This window comes from Manis pentadactyla, chromosome 1, assembly GCF_030020395.1.
Source record: "Manis pentadactyla isolate mManPen7 chromosome 1, mManPen7.hap1, whole genome shotgun sequence".
Lineage (NCBI taxonomy): Eukaryota > Metazoa > Chordata > Mammalia > Pholidota > Manidae > Manis > Manis pentadactyla.
The window spans coordinates 37,211,913-37,234,460 of record NC_080019.1 but is presented as its reverse complement, the minus strand read 5'-3'; the positions used below and the strand labels follow the sequence as shown (position 1 = coordinate 37,234,460).

Sequence of the window (22,548 nt, the reverse complement as noted above, 5' to 3'; positions counted from 1 at the left end):
GATGATAGATAGATGATGATATAGATAGATAGATAGATAGATAGATAGATAGATAGATAGATAGATAGATAGATAATAGATTCTATCCTAATAATGTATCCTTTCTTTTGCCACCCACATGTTCTTTTACTTTCAAATGATAAATGCTGTGCTTTGATATCTGGTAAAAATGCTCTAACCTCTGATCTCACTTAGCTTTATTAAAGAATTTTCCTAGATGTTTATCCCTGTTAGTTTCTTCAACTTTTATTTCAAATAAATTTTGTCATACTTAAAACTAAAACAACCCTTGGGATTATATTGCTTCAAATATTCCTTTTCTTGATCCTGCTGTATCCCAGATATATCAAATCTTAGTTCTTTTCAGGAATTAGGATAGTCAGTTCTGGACCATCCAATTCTCAGCTGCCAAAGTGAGCTTTCTAGTGCCCAAAGTTAATCATTAACAACATATGCTACAGCAGCCCTCTAGCAAACTCAACAAGTATAAATTAATATCGAATATGAGCTACTTGAAGATTCTTGATGGGCAACAAGAAATGACTTCATTCTCTGCAAAATACGTAAGTGTTGTAGACCTAAATGCTACTTGACTCAGTGCCAGAGTACACCAAAAACTATCCAAAAGGAAGCTGCATGTTTTTTCATGTTCTCTGTTACTATTCATAGATAAATCATTATCTCATTGTAGACCGTACATTTTGCTCAGACCTGTGAGATTATAAAATTTGCTTTATTATGATTATATCTGATTCAACATCTTTGCCTGTACATTTTCATAGAATTGACTTTGACACATCATTAACTAGCCATGGATATCTATTATTATGCTCAAAATATTGTGGTTCACACTCATAATATCATCATGATTTGAGATTGCTTTTGGGATGTGTTGTTTTTGTTTTTTTTAAGAGAATGAGCAGTGGACTTCAGACATGGCCTTTACTCAGTGCCTGCTGTATGCAGATTTCCCTGCTAATATCAATGGATATGTATGGGATGGCCAGGCCCAAACTAATGAAACTTATTGCTTACTGTGTACAGGACAGAAATGCTCATATTTTGTAAAAATTGCAGAGATGATGTTAATCCAAATTTTTTTTAAAAATTGAAATAAGTGAGCTTTGATACAAATATTGAACTGGTGTTTAAAAATGATGTTCAAAGATTTTAGAAATACACAATGTCCATGAATTAATAAAGAATCAGCAAACTGTAAGTTAGAGGTGTGTAGATGTAACTCAGCCTATTGAATATGTTGAGAATGCCAGCCTTCCCTCTTGGCAACTGTTATCTGCCTAGGATATGTTTAATCTCTTCTTTAACAACTCCTATTTGCCTTTTAAGATTAGCTGAAGTGTCACCCCCATATTAGTTTCCCATGACTACTGTGATGAATTACCACAAGCTTGTTGGTCTAAAACAATACAATTTTATTATCAAATAATTCTGAAGGTCAGAAGTCAAACATGGGTCTCACTTAGCTAAAATCAAGATGCCAGCAGGGCTTCATTCTTCTGGGGACTTTAAGAGAGAACCCATTTCCTTGCCGTTTCCAGCTTCTTGAAACCACCTGCATTCCTTGGTAAGGACCCCCTCTCTCCATCTTCAAAGCGGGCAGCGTGGCATGTGCCTCCCTCTCTCTCTCTCTCTGTCCCTACTTCCCTGCTTCCCTCTTAAAAGGATCCTCATGGCGACATTCAGCTCACCAAGATGATCCAGGATAACCTCCCCATCTCATGGTCCTTCATTTAATATATGCAAAGTCCCTTTTGTCACATAAGGAAACATATTCACAAATTCCAGTGATTTGGATGTTGACACCTTGCGGGAGGAGTGGGGAGTACTATTCAGCCTATCATAGCTCCTCTTGAGAGTTTTTCTGACCTCTTGAGTTACAGTTGGTTCCTCTTTCTCTAGATCCCAGGGCATGGGAATTTTTAGAACTACTCTGAAATTTGGGGTTAATCTCTCTACTTTTAATGGTGTTTCTTGATGACAAAATTTTATATATCATGTGTGTAGCCAGGTTGGCCTGACTCTGGCCCTAAAACTCACTTGGCTTCCCCCTTGCAAGGGAGAAGTGCGCTGGTAGGTGGATGACGGGGGAGGAGCCAGAGCCTCCACCCAAACTGCCGCTGCAGCGCCTGCTCATAAGAAGCGGCACCAACTTCACAGTTTCCGAATCTGTGATATGCAAATAATTGTAGTGTTTACCACATGTCATTTCTTGTGAGTATTAATAAATGAGCACATGAAAATTACTTAGAGTAGTAACTAGCACATAATATTCACTCAAAACTACAAGTTACTGTTTCCTACTTATGATCTTATTTATTGTAAGGATTAAAGAAACAATAGAAAAAGCCACACACATGCCTGGCCCACAGTAAATTCTCAATTAATTCCATCTTTTGATTTATCATCCTGAGCTGTATTAAATACAACAGGTTAAAAGAAGTCAAATAGAGTGAAGAAAATGTTGTGTTTCAAAGGTGGGATTTTAGTGAAATCAACTTTGTGGAAGCAATCTGAACTATTTCAGGCTCTCTTTTTCTCAGGATTATAAGGTCACAGGGTTAAAAGATATGAAAGTCAATAATGTGGTAGATTTTACTAGTGTCAATAATGAGATAATAATATAGTAAAACTGTAGGCTTTTAAATATTACAAAGTGTTTTCAAATATATTATCTCATGGGGCCTTGATGTGACTTAAATTAACATCAGGCAGTCTCCAGCTATCTAACAGCTATTTGATTATTTAGGCTTCCCAGGTTATTATCATCCTAGGCATATAATAGTCCCTTAAAGTGTTACCCATTTACTTCCATGGCAAACTGAGCCATTCTACTCAAATGTTTACAGGAAATCGAATAGAAACTTGTGGATTCATCTTCCTCTCTCACAAATGAAGCAACGGCAAAGTGGTACAGCACCTCAGCTGTTCCAAGTTCCTCAAATAAGTTTTACTTTTGCAAAACGAGCCCGTTAACTTCCTATATTCTGTGAGCTGTGTTATAAGCAACATGACTGGCAGCCACATTTGTTGTAATTTTTTAAATATGTGGAAAAAAAGCAAGATATCGACCATGTATTACCTTAACCAAGACGCCAAACTGTCTAACTTGTTTCTCCAGGCAAGCAGCCCAACAACAGGGACAGCTCCCAGGAGCCAATCAAGGTTGTCTGTCTGTCCATCTACTCAGGACATCTGCAGGTAAGTGTTCAGCAAATAATCTTATTCAATATTTTTTAGACCGTGTTTTGCGTTCTTGCTTGTATTCGGAGACTCTGTGGCTCCTGCCTCTGCGTTGCATTGTCCGTGGGCAATTTATACTGGCTCATTATTTTTCCTTTAGTGCATTTTCTTCATTTGGTTTTATTTATCAATTTCTGGTCCATGCTATCATTTTCATCATTCTTTCTCTCTATTTTCTCATGGCTTTTCTCTCCATTCCCATATCCCATCCTTTGCCTGCTGCTTTGTCTAGATCTGCCATCTTACTTAACATGCCAGAACAGGCATTTGAGCACTGCCCCCCTGTCACGGTGCTGAGCCCTGCTAGGCAGGAGCCGGGCAAGAAATCAGTAAAACAGAGGTCTAGAAGGAGGAGGAGAAAGACCTCTGAGAGATAAGAGCATGCAGAAGAGCAAATAAAAAGGAGAAGAAGTGATTTTCACCTCCAAATCACAAGCCCCCAATGGTGTGAGCTTTATGCAGATTCTTCAGATTCATCTGCCACAGACGCGAGTCCCTGGATTCAAGCAAAAAGAAGAGCCCGAGTGAAATTCCAACTGTCACGAAGGAGAAGGAGAAATAATAATAAGCCATGTGGAAACTGGGGTGGGTCTTCTGCTCCTAATGGAACTGACCTGGTAGATTCGGGATCCAGAGGTAAAAAGCAGCAAGAGCTGATCCGATGTCAGAGTAGCTCTTTAAATCTCTGCGGAGGAAAAGGCACGAGGTACTGAGAAAGCAGCCTTCCGCTGCCGAGCAGAACCCTGGGGACGAGGAGGCCCCAAGGAGTCCTGAGAGAGCCCGCGCAGGGACCCTCAGCCCTTGCACAGACTTAGGCAAAATACAGAAATGAAGAAAAGGCTTTCAGAAGCAGGTTCCAGCACTGAAACCTTGGCAGTAACAGAAGCTGGCAAGTGTGTGGCTGATGCAGGGACCACGCGAGGAACTTCGTTCAGAAGTCTCTGCCACCTACCCTGACAGGTCTGACAGTTTAAAAGTGTGCAGATCAGTCCCCACAGAGAAAGACTGGATGCCACCCAAACATATTTCTTCCCGCTGTGAGTTAGGTTTGTGTTTGACCCCTACCCTCAAAACAACATTTATTCAGACTGTTATTTGTCTGATTGTCTGTAGGTGATAAAATGAGAAAAGATTGGTTTGGAACCATGTGGAAGTATGCACTTGTTTAAATGTCGTCCCAGAATAGAATTAGATTTCCCCTTTCCCATCCTTTTAATTTAATAATGATCATTTTTTCTGGTAAAGGGACCGACAGGCCAGTTGAGTCTTATACCCATTCTGGTTAAAACAAGGCTAGTGGAGGAAATATGAGTGAGAATGTGTGAAATTTGGACTCTTCAATGCAAATTTGGTGAACTCTTAGCACCCTGACAGGAAATGTGGAAAAGAAAGAAAACGTGGATATTCAAGGCTTGGGTTTTTTAAGTTCAGATTTTTATATCAGAAAAATCTCCTCTGCTGTTGGTGCTAATTTGTTCACCAGTTGTCTGACTCAGCAGGGTAACTCAAGAACGAAATGACACAGAAATGAGTCATAGACACATCAGTGGGGCCGCTGGAATCTTCAGAGGGAAAAAGACCACATCAACTTTAGTGCTAATCATGTACTACAAGGTTTCAGCATGCAGGCATTTCATAGCTATGAGACTAGCACCTTCTCACACTTTTTACCCAACTGTATAAATTTTCAAAATGACTTAATGTTAAAAAGAATTACAGGAATATTCATGCTAGTATGTATAAATAGGACAATTTTAAACAAAACAAATACTTTTAAAGTTTTTATATTACACGTACTCATTTAAGTTGGTTAAATTCTGTTTCAAAATAGGTGAAGTTTTTGTTGCATACTGCTTGGTTGTTTGGGCTTGTTTTGATGAAGGTTGACTTTACTTTATAAAACTTGTGTATATTTCATGTGACTCACGTGATCCAGAGAATGATGCTCATGTCCATTAAGGGCAGGACAGGAAGTACAATTAAGCTCTGGATGTAAATAATATTATAGTAGTTTGTATCTCTGAACATCTTAGAAGGTAGTCATTCATAAAATGCTATTCAGTTATTCATTCAGGTATGTATTATACATCAGACTTTGTCCTAGGCATTAAAATATTATAGTGCATAAGATTCACATAGTCTCTGACGTTTTAGAGCTCACAGTCTGATGCTGAACACAGTCACACATAATTACAAGCATGATATGGAATCTGAGCATACACAACAAAGAAGCTTTACCTATTCCGAGAGATCAGAAAAGAACTCTCTTAAAAAAGTGATAAACTGATTGAGGCTCAAAGGATGACAGGTTTTGATCAAGGGAAAAAATAGGGAAGACCTTACAGGGCAGGAAGCCAGGAGGAGGCAAGGAGATCAGCCAGGACCCTGAAAGGCAGCTCTTGTGGCCAACATGTGGTGAGGGAGGCAGAAGGGTGGTCGAAATGAGGATGGAGTGAGAGCGGGCCATGTAAAAACACACTAAGGGGTTAAAAGAGAAGTAACACCATTTGATTTGTATATTGATGTAAATTTCTTGTAATCTTTTGAATCTGATTTCAGTGTGGCTTTGCTACAATGCTGGGGGATAGAATAAAACTATTTCCAGTCTAGGCTGAGAATGCCTCATGTTGCAGTTATCTGCTGTCATCCCCCAAATCTCCTCCCAACATAATTTAGTGAAAGATAATCAAAGAAGCTGTTTGTAGGCTTAATGGTAATTGGAGAAAAAAGTAATGCTTTCAATTTAAATCAGAGTGGCTGCATCTCCTAACTTAAAAGCTCTGCCCTGGAGGAACATTTTCAAAGACAGGTTGTTTAACTGAGACTTCTATTAATCAAAGTGAGATGTACGGGCCTTTAGTTATTATTTCTTGCTATGGGTTATCATCAAACTATACTCACTAAGCAAATATCATGGACAGCACATTTTACTGGATGCCAATGTTGAAAAGTGACAAAATAATTGATTCCTCCCTTATTATTTAGTGGGAGAAACTGAATGCACACCTGAAAAGATGAAAGTTCATGATAGTACAGGGTAAGTTTAAAAAGAGGAATAATGCAGGAATTGGAAGAAAGAAAAATTCCTGAGAACTAGTACAATCTGGAAAACCCTTAAGAGGTGGGATTGGGACTGAAAAAGTAGAATTTAGATTGGCAGAGATGCATGGATGGCGTTCCAGGAACTTGAAGCAGAGGAAACACCATAGACCCAGATAAGAATGAGGAATGACACAGGGTACTTACGAAGTCTGTGTGAACTGGTGTGACTATTTTGGAAGGTTTGCATAGGTTGATAGGGATAATTAAACTTTTTTTAAAAGAGACATTGTGAAGAAAACATGACACCCTTCCATTGTTCTCAAACTGCCTCAGGCAGCCTCTTGGTGCCAAAACAACTGCCTCCAAAGATGAGGACAGATCAAGGGGATTGTGCTCCCTTTAGCCCATCTTCAACCAGAAAAGCTTCATGATTATCTCTCTGATATAATGACATTCAACATAATATTCCTTTAAGGAAAAAAGAAGATTCCACTGCAAAAAATAAAACAGAATGCCTCCGCTAAATAGAATAGGCATGGTAAAGAATGATATGTACAGAGTAGTCACAGTGTCCCTGAGGGTATACTGGGGAAGGAACCTAGATTTAGGAGCATGAGTTGTGAAGTGCTAGAAGTATCCTGCTTTGAGGTAAGTAGGATGAGGATGATAAAGTGTAAAGAAAGGAAGGAGCAAATGGCATTCCATTTCAGCATTCCATCAGGTACATAGGAGCAAGGTTAGTGCTGGGAATTGGTGAGAGCATAAGAAAGGTCAAGGACAACTCCAGGCCTCAGAACTTGGAAGACAGTAGATGTTGACATTACTGACAAAGGCGGATGAAGTCAGAGGCAAGTGGGTTTGGGAGAGACATAATGAGTTCAGTTACAGGCAGGATCTTTGTGGTTGTAATGGCATTTCAGGGTCAGCTGTCCAGCAGGCAATGAGACATGCCACTGAAATGCAGGAGAGCATTAGTGAACTACACACAGGTCAGCACCAAACAGTTGTGTCTTTGCCACTGTCATTAACATAATGTATTAGTACAAAACTATGAAAAAGGAAACAGCACAAAGATATTAAAAATGAAAACCTCAAGCCAGGGAGGACATACAGATTTGGATGTCATTCTCAGGGAGGCAACCACGATGCCTGGAAAGTGAGTGAAAGCTCTGCATGGGACCATGAGTAGGAAAATCCCCTGGACAGACACACAGCCTAAGCACCAGGGGTGCGGTGGGGAGGGGGCTGTCTGTTCACTCACCCTCCTGCTGCTCACACATGCACTGGCAGGCTCCGTCTCAGCCACAGCCACAAAGCAGAAGCTCTAAGGCCTGCTTCCGTTTCTGTTCCTGGCATTTAGTTCCCACATGGACCCTCTCCTCTCTTTCCCACCCTCATCATAGCCTTACTCAGAGAAACTTTCTCTATTAGCCAATTAAAACTTGCAAGAAATTTAAATCATCATGCTATTACCTCCACCATTGGACAGTGGGACAGGCTTTGCCTTTTTTACAGGAAAAAAATTATATTAAAAGAAACATGAATTATATCATGTTAGCCCATGCTTTAGACTTTTCAATGGCCTCTTAATTGCCCTCAGGGGCAAGTCCAGAATCTTTAATATGATTTACAAGTGCCTGCATGAGCTATCAGGTCTGCCTCTCCAGCTTCAACACCCATCATTAATGCTGACTTCTTTAGGCTGGTTTTAGTTCCCTGAAAGTGCCCAAGCCTGTCCCTCTCAGGGCCTCAAATGGCTTCACATTACCCCTTGATCCCTTCACTAGACTAACTCTTAGTCATTCTTTCTTTGTTTAAATGTCATTTCTTTAGGGCCACCTTCATGATTCTCTAAGCAATACTCAGGGCCCCTGGGAGTCACTTTCATAGCATAGTTTTTATTGCTGACATACAAATAGCTTTGTGACTAATAGTTTCAGGTCACACATGACCTGACGCTATCTCTGTCCACATTCTCTTCCCTTCACGATATAGAGGAAGCTTGTCTGCAGTTGGAGAAAATGAGAACACCACACAGAAAAGGAGACAGAGAGTGAGATGACCACATAGTCTCTGGGGTCCCTGTTACATCTACATGGGGTAACTGTTACATCTCACTTTGATTAATAGAAGTCTCAGTACCCTCTGAGTCTAGAACAGTGCCTGGCAGATAGCACATACTCCACACACAGTTTTTGAATGAATAGATTTAAGGAAAATGCATTTTGTCTAAGGGAGTCATTGTTCCTGTGTGAAGTCATAGCACTAAGTGATGGATCATCTTGCCTGCCGTGGAGCCAATGTGTGGAGAATACTCTGCACCAGCAGGTGTCAAGCCTTAGTAGTCACCAGCATCAACTACAGGGCTTGTTAAAATACAGGTTGCTGACCCACCCCTGAAGTTCTAGGGTTGGACCCCTAAATTTACATTTCTAAAATGTTCCCAGGTTATACAGATGTTACTGACCACATTTTGAAAACCACAGCTCTAAGCAATAGAAAAGATGATTTGGGGAAGCATACTTGTAGTTCTCTGTCATATTCTATTGAATATTATTATGCTGAATCTAACTACACTGAATTGATTTCTTTCCTCTGTTTCACACTGCTGTACCATGTGATGTGAGTGATCTCTCACTTGAACACACAGACAGACAAAGTCCCGATTTTACCAGGAACTCAGATGTCATTGTTTGGCTATTGTTTCCCTTCAAACCCACTTCCTCATTCCAACTGCACCCATTTCTATCAGTAAGTTCACAGATCCCTTGAATTTCCAGTTTTTGACTATTTTACTTTTGTATTAGGTACATCTAGCCTCCAACCAAGTTCTGTCACTTTTTCTCTAGATACTGCTTTTGATCTGTGCCTTCTTTCTCATTGCCATTGGACCCTTTTCTATACTTCTGTTCTCTCTCCATGTCCACCCATTAGCCTACTTCCTGTTTTGATCAGAACTCTTCAATCTGGTTAAAATTGACTGAAACCAATTCAAATGGGCTTAAGCAAGAAAGGGATCCATTGGTCAAAGTAGAAAATCCAGGTATACAGATGGCTTCAGGGACCCCAGAGACTATGTGGTCATCTCACTGTCTGTCTCCTTTTCTGTGTGGTGTTCTCATTTTCTCCAACTGCAGACAAGCTTCCTCTATATCGTGAAGGGAAGAGAATGTGGACAGAGATAGCGTCAGGCTTACATTTTACAGGGTATTTACATTCAATACCCATGAAATCCCCTCATCCTACTTACCTCAAAGGAGGATCTACAGGCTTCCTAACAGAAAAGAGAAATGTTCTGTTCAAGTAGTTACCCATGAAATCCCAGAGGTGGACTATCGTTAGCCTGCCTGAAGTCATGCCCTTGGGCTGATCGCTGTCACCAGGGCACTGGGCATTGGGCATTATGTTCTGACCAAGTCTTTGGGTGGGAAGGTTGAATTTAAGATGTGGCTACTGGTAACCCATCTACAATCCTGTGATTTGAGGAAAGGATATTCAACAACAAAAAGAATGGCACCAGTACCAGAAGAAGTGGAAAAAGAATCATGAGCAGGAAAAGAAAAAAGAAAAGATCTGCACTAAACTACTGTCCAATGCTGTTCCCTCCTGAATGTCTTTCTCTTTCTCTCCAAATGCCCATGTTTAGATATGCTTCAGTATTGGCCTCACTTTTACCATTTTCCATGAAGCTTTTCCAAACTATTCTAGTCCACAATATCTTTTCTTTCTTGGAATTCCTAAAACATTCAGTCAATATCACGTATTTAGGATTCAGTTATTCTCTACTAGTTTCATATGTGCTAGTTTTCCTTTCCCTGTAGAATCAGCTCTTTGAAAGATAAGAATCATGTCTTACAGTTATTTGTGCCCTCCACAATACTCAGAGTAATTCTGGCATTCAGCAGTTGCTCAAGCGGAGTTTACAGAATGCTTCATGATCAGTGATTGCTGGGACCCGAGACTTGCAAAAACCATGGAGACAATAACGGGAATTGGGGATGGGATGCAGGGTAAAACAAATAAGAAATATTTGATTGAATTCCATCAATGGTTTCTTTAAAAGTGGGAGAACTGCAAAGTAAATAATGACTCCCTGTAGTGTTTTAGTTCTAGCTTGGGTTGGATAGTGAGCTTGAAGGTATATTTATATTATTGTTCTATATGATCTTCTTTATGCATTTTCTTATTTTCTCATTAAGAAAAAAATTGTTGAGGACAATATGGATGAGAAAATGGTTAAAAAGGTCTATATTTTGACTTGTTTAAATCTTGGATGTTGCGATAACTTTAAACTGGGTGTGGGAAAATGGAGGGAAATCTTCTAAAACTCCAGACATTCATAGTGGAAAGCTACTTTTCAAGAGCAATAGGATTATGCTTTTTGACAATGCACTAGCATTGTAAGATTGATTAAGATAATTTTTAAATAATAGGCCTGATCATCTAAGAAAATTATGCTTAATATGGACTGTTTTATACCTGACATGACATCTGTGTGCTCATTTATTCATCATTCACATATTGAACGATTACTGGGAATTTACTCTGAATCAAGGCAATGTTTCAGAAGCTGGGAATATAATGGAGAATACAGTAATTGTCCAATCTCTTATAAACTGATATTCCAGTAGGTCAAATAGTTAAGCAGGAAAATTAAAAAAAAAAAAAATCCATGAATGAATTTCACATTGCATCCAGTAGAGCAAAGGAGGTCTCCCAGAGGAACTAATAATTAAGGAGAAATACAAAAGAAAACTAACCGTCAAGCTAATAGAAAAGATTATCTCTTTCAGAAAAAGGAAATGGCATGTTTCAGTGTGGACTAGCAGAGAGCAGGAGGAAGGAAAGGTAGCTGCCCCTGGAGTTCTTCACCAGCCAGTTGGGAGTTTGGACAGTGTTCTAACAACAAGGGGAAATTTCTGTAGACGTTTAAGCAAAAGAATGACATTGTCACTTTTGTGTTTGGAAGATCACTCAAGCTGCTGTTGGAAAACAGACTGGAGAGGACAAGGCTAAAGCCAAGAGAAGCCAGTTCGGAAGCCATAGCTATGTCCCAGGGAAATTGTGATGGTATCTATGAAAATAAAAAGAAGTAGATGATTAACATATTTGGAAAAAAGCCAAACAGGACTTAATGACAATTACGTATGTATCTGATCCTAAGTTTCCGATTTAGAAAATTAAGTAGAGTACAGCACCATTTACTACTGAGAGGACACATGGATTGAGAGACAGATTTAAAAGGAGATGAATTCACTTTTAGACATGTTGGTTTGAGGTGCAAGTGTCTAAAGAGAGCTATCCAGAAGGCAGGAATATATAAAGTTCTAGAGTTCAGAAGAGGCATTTCAGCTTGAGGTGAAGACTAGGAAGTCTTGAGCATATAGGCAGTGATTGACAAGATCTTACAAGGAAAATTTGTGAAGTGAGAAGATGAGGGTGTGGAAATGCAAATGCAATGAGCTTGGAAGAGGAAAAGAAGCCAACAGAGAGAGGGAGCAGAACGGCCAAGGAGCCGATGAAAACCCATGAGCATGTGAAGGAAAGAGAGAATGTAGAGAGGGAGAGATGAATTTGGGGCCTGTTTTTGTTTTTAAACAAGAAAACTCTTGAGCTCAGAGAGAGAGAAGTTGAGGATGCAGAAAACTGAGAGGATTGTTTATTTATTAAGGTCCCGCAGAGAAGGTGGGAAAGGATGGGGCCCAAACCACAAAACAGAAGGACTCACCATGGCCGGGAAATCGAGGTGTCTTCTTCTGTGACGGAAGTGAAGGAGGAAATGACAGGTGTGGACAGTGGTAGGTCTTTAGGTCATGAAAGTCTCTATTTGATGGCCTTGATGGGTAAGGGAGTTGACTGCAGGCTAAACATCCCGTGAAATGTAAATTCAGAAAAATAATTTTTCAATGGGACAAGTTCATACTAAAAGAAGCATCTGTTGTTTATCTGAAATTCCAGTTTAGTGGAGCAGCCTGTATACTTTGGTTAAGTCTGATGATGCTAAGCATAGCAAAATAGAAGAGCACTGTTAGAAGTCCTGTCAAGGTTCATGACTATGAGTTGATGTCACAGAATGTAGGAAGTGCAAGCTACATCTGCAGTGCACCGTGTAAGTGTGACCTGACCCTGGAGGCAGCTGGACACGGACCCAAGGCAGTGACAGCATGAGACATCCAGGGTTCACACTGAGCATTGTTTTATATTGATATCACTATGGGTAAACTTAAAATATAAAAACTAAAACCAATATGCTGTACAAATAAGATGTTAAAAGTAAAATAACATTTAATTAAGTAGTTTTGCTCTCAGTATTTATTTAGACAAAAAAATACACTTCTCTTTACCTTAACCTTCAGGCAGTTATTATAGTCATTGGGAAGACTGGGTTCATACATTCATAGATCCTGGTCACCTTCCAATCTGCTCTTTGAAACCCTTGGAACATCCACCCACATTATCATCTATCTCTTCCTCGGACATGCCGTTTTCTGGGGCAGCTTCTCTCCTTTCAGAGTCTCTAATTGTGAAAATATTCTTTATACTAGTTAGCCTATTTCCTTGTATTTTCTACATGTTAGTCCTAGATTTAGATTCACTCATTAACTGATTTTCTTTTTACTTTAGTTATGCTTTCTATTACTTTTTTCTGTACAAAAAACAATGCAAACATCCATTCCATGAGTAAAGGATCAGCCATTCAGTCTTCAACATTCAGGTGAGATGGGTGTTCTAAGTGACCTAAGGAGAAGCAGTCATTTGCAAGAAGTAACAGACTCTTGAAAAATTCACGAATTTATTCTCTTCCTTATGCCTCTACCTTTGTTTTGCTGACTCTTATAAGAATTAATAACAGCCTTTCTCCTGTTGATTTTAATAACAGCTGAGTTGGTATGAAATTCAGGTATGAATACTGTTGGTAACCTGCCAGAGGTGTGTTAATTGTGATTATTCAACATAGAGTCATCAGGTCTCATGTTTAGCCCTTGCTTTCTTCCTACTGGAAGGGGTCAAACTTGGAAAATATAAACATGATCCTCTTTTCTGTCATATGATCAAAAAAGAAAAAATAGATGTTTGTTGCAAATATATGCATTACTAGAATGATTTTTCTTGCAATGAGTGACTTTATTTATTGCTGTCTTAAGCAAAAATTCAGATATACACTTATACTTTATTTTACACATTAAAGGTTCTCAAACAAAGAAAAGAAAAAACACTTATAATACCACATTTCAATGTTGTAAATGTTTAGTGTGATTTCACATAGTCTATCAGCACTTATCCCAGGAATTTGTATTTTAAATGAGTAAAAACAGGAGATTAAGAAGCTAATGTATATATACACATACACACACATACACACAAAACTTATAAAAAAATAACTTGAAAGGCTTGTAGAAATGACATTTTATGTCTTTTTAAAAAATATCTTCCAAATACATGCATTGTTATTGGGGGTTTTTTTCTTCTAATTTTTCTCAGTTTGGGAGATAACTTTTCTAGGAATGAAATGACAGTGTCATCAATAATACTGATTGTCTCCACTGGTAAATTATCATACGTGACCAAAAACAAGTGGATTGATTAATTACCTTCTAATTTATCTAAACAGGTTACTCTGATTTTTGGAAACAGCATGTATTCTATAGGCCAATTATTTAGCAAGTTGTGCTTTTGGAGAGGAAAAGTGAAAGCAATAGACATCCCTCTGTTTAAAAAATCATCTTAAAGTGGATTTAAATATCAAACCAGAATTTTCCAACCTCAGAAAATTTCAGGCAGAAGTAGATAGAAGGAAGGTTCTCCTTCAGATGTGTAAGTCTATACTTACATATCATAAAGCTGTTTTCACTGTGCTACATTTATTTTTTCTTTGGTAATTTAGAAGTTTGTTAAACACCCAATTATACCAAAGTGCAAAATAGGGGATAAGAAGGAATATCAATTAGATAGATAGAGCTTATCTACTTCTTAATTTAAGAACAATATATGTTCAGGATTATAGTTATTTTGAACTATGTGTTTCTTTTAATTAACTTATAGCTGTCTGGCAACATGCAATTTCTGCTCTGTCTCAAAAAAGAACCAGAAAAAACAAAATAAAACAAAAAATACAAAAAGAAAACCTCTCTCACACAAATTCACTTAAAATTATATATTTATGCAAGTAGGAAGTGAGCACTGTGTCTGTAAACTGATGAATATTGGGTGCTTTGCTTATTGCTACCAAATCATGAGAATTTATATAGCTTGAACATTTCCTCCATTTCTAATTACCATATTTAAGTTCTCATTTTCTTTATAACTGTTGCAGACCAGTTATACATTCATTCCAAATCTGCAGTCGTCCTCAGACACAGGTAAATTTAAACAGCAGTGTCTAATTTCGTTTAGAAATTAAAATGCCCAGAACAGTTTGGTGAGGGATCTTTTGTCCATAGCACTCGACAGTCTTAAACTCAGTGTGATGTTCTGTGCGCCACCTGTGAGGTGCAAGGAGGGCACCGTGAGTCTGTTAGTTCCTCTTCATTCCCTTCCAGGTTTATGCAGAACTGAAGATGCCATAATACAGGAGTTCCTGTATTTAGGAAGCTTCTTGGATGTGGCTTTGACTTTAGACACTGTACTGAAAATATTCTTCTTTCCTTAGTGGTTAGGTGAAGTCAAAACCTATATTTTCTGCGTAACTTGCACCACTTTGTTCTTATTTGGCCCTTCTGAGCCTCCCTTAACAAATTCTGATGTCTTCATTTTAGAGATTTTTTTTTTAATTTAAGCTAGCCCACAGCTCTCTGAGGGCGTAACAAAATTAAAATGTTTTGTCACACTCTGGTAAGATAGTAACAGTGGGGAGAAAAAAGGAGGGATAAAAAAGGAAAAAAATAATTGAAATGAAATAGAAGTCACTGTGTTATGGTAAAGTGCCCCATATATCAAAGGAGTCCTGGTTCCAATTAACATTTGAAAGCCTCAAAATTCTACCAGTTAATGTTCAAAAGAACGAGAGAGATAACCTCATACAGTTGTTCTCAATCAGGATTGCATGTTAGACTCATCTAGGAAGTTAAAAAAAAAAAAAATGTTTTTGCCAGGACCCCATCCAAATCTCTCTGAGAGTGATGTCTCAGCATTGGTACATTTTTTTAAGTATCCCAGATGATTTCAATGAGCAGCTGGGGCTTAGAAGCACTGATTTGTAGCCTAAACTCAGGTGAACAAATCAATGCCCCAGAGATACATATACTGCAAGAACCGTACTTCGGTCCGGAGGTCCGCTGGCAGTACTTCTATAATCTGGACACATAAGAATGGAGGCTGGGGGTGAGCAATTGGTACAAATTATTTCCTCTCAGCCCCTGAAACTGTTCAGCACAGTGGTTCTCAAACTGGACAACTTTGTCAGTGGAAATAGAAGGTCCAGTTGCTTCTGATGCCTTTCACATTGGGTTAGACCTCAGCTGTCTGATCTGGATGTGACTCGCTTTCATGTAACACTGTAAGAAAAAAGGTCAATGAAATCCATAGTTCTCATAGTCCCTGCTCCAATAGCATCAGAACCACATGAGAACTTAAGCATGCAAATCAATGGGCCCCAACCCAGACCTACTCAGTCAGAAACTCTGAGGGTAGGACCCACCCGTCTAGTTTAACTGCCCCTCTATGTGAGTCTGATGTGTGCTAAAGTTTGAGAACCACTTAAGAAGTAACTGCAGATAAGAAAGCAAGCAAATGTAATAAGGGTGTTCATGACACAGGGGGTAACTACAGGGTGTAAGGGACAGGAGCCTGATGCCAGTCTGTGCATGAAGACAAGCAAGACACAAAGCAAATGCGGGAAATGATGATGTGTTTGTCCTGGATAATTTTCTATTTCTTCTTTTAGGTTATCTGACATACTCTATATATGCCTATGTATGTGTGCATATATACGTTTACATGCACACTCTCTCTCTCTCTAAAAGATAAAATGGGAAATTGAGAAAATCAGGACACATGACAGTAACAGAAAAATACTAAATCCACAAAAATGCATATATAGAGATTTACTACAAGTTTAATTTTCACAGGCATGGTGGCCAAAGTGAAGAAGAAAATAGGATTCATAAAAAAGCAAACCAAGTGTTCAGATAAAACACAGTTTTTGATAGTAATGAGGAATGACTGAGCAAAATTTCTTGTAATGAGAACATTTCAATACAGTAGATGATATCACTGGCTACCTGTTATAAATGGGTCCCATGGTGGTCCGCTTTCTTTGACAAAGGGCAGGGTTAACTAAGGTCCTGTGATGAAACAAGAGAGCTAGGTCAGGGTAAATACTTACAAGCACAGCTTCTGCAGCTCCAAAGCTCCAAAACAATCAGTATTTGTGGGGAAAAGAAAGTCAAAGAAGGAAAAGTCTGCATCTACTGGCAACCAGCACTTTTTCTTGATAAATAGCTCAAGATCAGCCCTCTCTTGGGTAACCGCTTAATTTTCCATGGTGACATACAATAACTTGCATATTCTTGCAAAGTGAATTTTAAAATTATATCATGCTTGGTTTTATTTTGCTTTGCTTCATTTTCATTTTAGTCCTAAATGAAATGTGCTCTTGTGAGAGACTATTGATTTTATAATAAATACAGAGCGTACCATAAAAGCCAGGCTTACCTAATTCCTTACCATTTTGCATGATCTACCACATACAATGTCATTTGTGAAGAAGCGTAAATGTTGGGGTAAGATCATTTTAAATTTGCTTAGGAAGAGCCTCAGAAGGATAGGAATAAAAGAGAATATGCTTCTTCCTCACCACTCCCACCCACCTCCTCAAACACTAAACTAATTTAACAAAGTACAACACTAGGTTGACACCACCCAGTTAACAGAGCATTCATACCAATTCTCACCTGATCTCATACCAGGTACTTCAACATTCCTTGGGACATCTTAGCCCAAATTCTGCTCTGTGCAAAACTAAGCCTCATAAAGGTATTTAGCATTTGTAGCCTCCTTATACCTTTGCCAGTGGTGAGTTAGCATGTAATTTATTTTCAATATATTAACCATGATGATAATGCTGCAGCAATGTCACAATGTATCTTTGGCTCCTTCTGCAACTGTCTCATTCCCCTACTTTTTGTCAGATACCAGTACGGGATAAAGCATGGAAATCAGAAAACCCTGTATCAATGTGATTCATTAATATAATGTGATATCAATTATAATACGAAATATATACTTGTGTTTACAATATATATATGTGTGTGTATTTGTAATAGATATGTGATCTTCTATAATAGTTAAAGCTGTTGTAGTTAAACTCAAGTAAAATGCTATTTGTGTGAAATCAAACGGAAGGTATTAGCAGTTAATATTTACCATGCAATTCTTTAGCAAAAACCCACATTAAGCTGCTGTTTGAAATTAAAATATAACTTGAAATAAAAAGCAGCTTTTAGTGATAGTTACAGTCAAGAGGTTTCTAAATACTAAGCCTATAATTTTACCTTCTCTTTTGCTCTGTGCATTTAAAAAGAAAAAAAAGACAGTCTCCATCACTATCAAGAATATGGAAGAGTATTATTGTTGTTTCATATTATATATCAGCTATAAATCATCAAAAACTAAAATATCCTGGGAATTAGTCATAACAATAATCTACACTTATTTTATCTTACATCATATTTAATGCAACACCATACTTAAGGTTTTCATTTATGCATTTGTATTCTTCAATTTTGTAGTTTATGTATGAAAAAAATATTATATTTTATCTTTCATTAAACTCTTCTTCTTTTTCCACCCTCACATGTTGAATATACATTTTAATTTTTTTGTTTCTGTCTTCAAATAAAAATAGGTGACTCAGAGACATAATAAAAAGGCAAAGATATACAAAAGATTGCATTTGCCATACCTAATTAATGAAATGCATTTGTATTTTGTGTGAAGAAAGAATATTGATTTACCATTTAGATTGTTTTGTGGTGAAAAATCTGTCCAAAGAGGAGAAAGATCAAAAGGCAAAGCAATTACAAGAATACAACATGAAGGACAGACACCGAGAAAGACTCAGAGGACAGTGATGAGTACTGAGAAATTTCAGACATATTCACAAATGCAGGCAGTTAAAAATGCTAATGATGCAGTTGAAGAGACCGTTTCATCTAGCAAACATTAAAGTGGTTTTACCCTCTAAGGAACTGAAGCAGAATTATCATATACCCAAATAGAATGTTTCAGTACACACATCTGTGTGGATCGTATGTGTACACCATAGTTGGCATGAAATACCATATTTTAGATACTTAGAATTCAGATGATACAAGATATCCATGGCATTGTATCTGTGTGGGGTGGAGGTGAGGGACAACCTATACCTTGGGTATAGAATGGACACTCTCACTGACAGGGTTAACACCTGCAAGTTTATATTTCTATTTAAATATAAAATACAGTAGTTGTGGTTATTGTCAAAAAAAATTACAAATAGAGAAAGCCATTTTAATTTATACTTAATTACTTGAATAATCACTATTTAGATATTTATGTGTTTCTTTCTGATCCCTTTTTCTATCTAATCTTTTTTATGCACATAAATTTTAATAAAATTATACTGTTTTCAGTTATATTTCTTAATGACAAGATATAAAGTTGATGCACAAAGCTTTTGGAGAATGAAACCTGTCAGAAAAAAATCTTAGTGTTTTTTTCTAAATGTTAAGTCTGTTCTATTAGGATTCTGAACAAAATAAAAGCTTTGTGATTTTATTTTATCAGGCAGTTTAATTTGATTCCACAAGAGTGTATTTTCTGTCCTATGACTGAGAAACAAATGATTGGGATAACCAAATGGTATAAGAATCGTTCTGGATATACTACGCACTACAAAAATATGAATTAGACAAAATAAAGAACCACTTTATTAGTTATGTATTTGTAGCTCTACTAGTTCAAATATGAGTATTCATTGAAATATCTCAAATCCAAGACAGTAGCAATTATGAGAAAGGGTGAAATTACTTCATTCTGCTTTTCAAAATGACTGTCCCATACAGTGTAACTAAATTTAAAAATTAAATTATAAACATTATGATTTCTAAGTGGTGCCTGTGTGACAAACAAATGCTCAGAGGCCTTGTAAATAGATTAACCTTGGTCATCTGTCCCAAGAAGCTGTAGCTAAAACCATAAAGTCATGCTAATCAGTCCTTTGCTAGAAATCTCCCACAGCTCACGCCCACCTCCTCTTCCCAGTTGGTGCCTAACTGCCACCAGCTTGCCTTTTACAGTATCTCCTGTTCTTCTTCCTCCCTCACAGTTGTTAAGCCAATTCTTGTTCTTATTATCACTGACTTTGACTGTTGTAGTATTCTCCTCTTCTTTCTAATCTCTGTGATAGCACAGCAAAATCAACCTTCCTAATCATCTTACTTTCTTACTCCAGTTCTTTAGTGAGTTTCCCTTCCCTCTGAATACAATTTAAGCATGTTAATGTGTGCACATGTGTGTGTGTGTTTGTGCGTGCGTGGGTAAGTGCTGCCACTGGATGAAGGAAATGTATCTGAAGTTCTTTGTGATCTTACTTTATCTTCCAGCACGACATCCCACTACAATCCTATTCAGACTTTCATGTTCTTCTCAAATTAGGCGACCTTCCTGGTCAATCCTACTTCCAAACATTCACTGAAAATATCTTCTACATCTGGAGTATTCTAACAATTTCTGTCTCCATCTGCCCCAATTCTACGCAGGCTCCAACTCCAGTTTGCACACCACACCGTCCCTTAGGGTCTAACCACCATCCCTCACCCCAGTCTGGGTTATCTTTTCCTCCCTTCCACACAGCAGTGCTTGATATGGCACACATCATAATGTAACTTGGAATCTGACTAGTTATGCAATTGCCCAATGTATGAACTATTGAAGTATAAGCTCCTTGTGGGGCAAAAACTGAGACTTATTCATCTTTATATCTATCATTGTGCCTTGTACAACCTTGCACATAGTAAATATGCAACAAATTATTTGGTGAGAGAATGATTAAGTAAACAAATGAACAAATGAATGAATGAGTAAATGAAAAAAGACCATTCCTCACTCAAAGTGGCTAGAATTGCTGTAAGACATCAGTATTTTGCCAAGACATATCTATGCCTTGGTCATATCTATGCAGAAAGCAAATGAGTTTGTATTATCTGTCCCTTTGTTTCTTTCTTTCATCCCAATGTATGCAGCTAGTAAAAGTTAAGCCTTATAATTTGAAGAATACCTGCTTTAAAATATCTCTAGTTTAATTTCGTCAGTCTTACAAATAAACCCCCTGAAATTCTCAAAGGTGACACTAAATAAATGTTTATGACGTGTGAAAATTTAGAGAAAATCATTACATCAGAATATTCATTCAGTATTTACTATCTATTTAGTCACTGATTGGCATGTCACCAAAATTGCAAGGTAGGATCTGGAAAGGTAAATATCACTGGGGAAAATCAGTTCCTTTACCCAGAAGTGCACTGTACATTGAGATCACCAGCAGAGTATGGATAGGGCAGAAAAGTGTTGGTGATCAGGGAAGGGACTATTCCAAAGGGCACACACAACCCATCTTTCAATCTCTTCTGTCTTGGAGAACTTGGACAGTTTGAGCTGAGCCTAAGACTGATAAGGAAGATCTATTCTATTACGGGATACACTTGGGGTTATATGTGCCAATACATGAGGGGAAACTCTATGTACGTCATGAACCCGTAGAGACTTCTCAGAGCATCCGCAAGGAGGGCCTCGTACTTCATGAGTGAGACTGAATCCCTGGGCTAGATGGGGACAGAAGAGGCCCCCTGAAAATTCTCAGTTCCAGTTGGAATGTGAGCTTCTGGTATCAAAAGGCTCGAGCCATTGCCAGAGGTGATGAATACGGCAAGAGGTGCAGTACAAATAGAATCTTCCCCATCCACTGCAGCTCACACAGCTGCTATGCCACGAATTCCAACAAGACTTGGCCTCCTCTGCTTCCATTCCCGGCACAGCAAGGTGATAACTATCTCCCACTTCACTGGTTTCCATCAGTGTGATAATCTGGTGCAAAGAAAATGTGCCTGATCAGCCGTGACTTTGGATCTGCTCCAGGACCAGGTTAGGAGCTAGGGACATTGCTGTCACAGTCTTTGCTGCTGATGGTTCCCTGCAGGTCTGTGCAGATGGTGTGAGGTTTGGACCAAGACAGTGGTGACAAATCAGGGCGTGAAATTTAACTCAGGAAGTCATGCTCTAATTTGAAGATTTTTGAGTTGAAATATTCCTTTGAGAAGACAAAGCACATTAAAAAATCACTTGTGTGTGAAGAACTGTCACTTATCTGTAGATATCAAGAAGACTGTAGATTCAGAATGACCAATCTTGTGATCACAAAAATTGTGTCAGCTTTTATAAAATATTTTTATTCTTATGTCAGAATTTTATTTTTAATTAACATTTTCAAGATATTTTTAGTCTTAGGCTGAATGGTAGCATATGATATTTATCTTCATCTCTATAAAGAAAATATTATAAATCTGATTTATAAGGCCTTTTATTCAAAGAATGTATGCTGGTTTCATATCAGTAAGAGTTGTCCATCTTCTCTGCTTATTAAGTAAGAGTTACTTCTCCTTTCTACTGCACACCAGTTTGCTTGACTTCCTGTGATGCTCAGATAGGGTATAAAACTGGTACACCTCAGTTTAGTTCCTCAAATGCAAATTAAAGAGTTCATGGCATGTGTCAGGATCAGACATTTCTCACTTTCATTATAAGTGAATTTTCCCGAAACTTAAACAAAACACTGGTAGTTAGTAACAACTTCTGAGAACTGCTAAATCATCTCACTGAGTAATGTCTTTTGATCTATGCTCTGTTCATGTTTAAATAATAACTTAATAATAACTTGAAGTACAGCATTCCTAGTCCAATTATGATCTAGCAAATAGCAATCTTTATCCTGACTTTTCAAAATTCTGACTTAAATTACTCTTAATATCATGCTGTTCTTTACATACAAAGAAGAACCTTCCCCCCAAAATTAATAAACAGGAATTTATTCATCTCATAATAAGAGAACTTGCGTAAATGAAGTAATTATCAGACAGCAAAGACCATATCTGCATGGCACAGGATTTAGGAGCGATTAAACCTCAAGAAATGGAGGAAGCATTGTAGGGGAAGGAAGTCTAGAGGCTGAGGTTAAATATAGAAGAGGTGCTATCAAGAGAATGGAAGTAT

General features: G+C 38.0%; 1 protein-coding gene across 4 annotated transcripts in view; it reads left to right on the top strand.

The window, feature by feature from the left end:
• MARCHF1 (membrane associated ring-CH-type finger 1) overlaps positions 1–22,548 on the top strand; it is a 960,605-nt gene that overhangs the window by 865,295 nt on the left and 72,762 nt on the right. For all 4 annotated transcript variants that reach the window (XM_036892290.2, XM_057497157.1, XM_057497148.1 and 1 more), the window contains one exon: positions 3,140–3,219. In XM_036892290.2, coding sequence (XP_036748185.1) covers positions 3,140–3,219 — 80 coding nt within the window. The remainder of the gene's footprint in view (positions 1–3,139; positions 3,220–22,548) is intronic.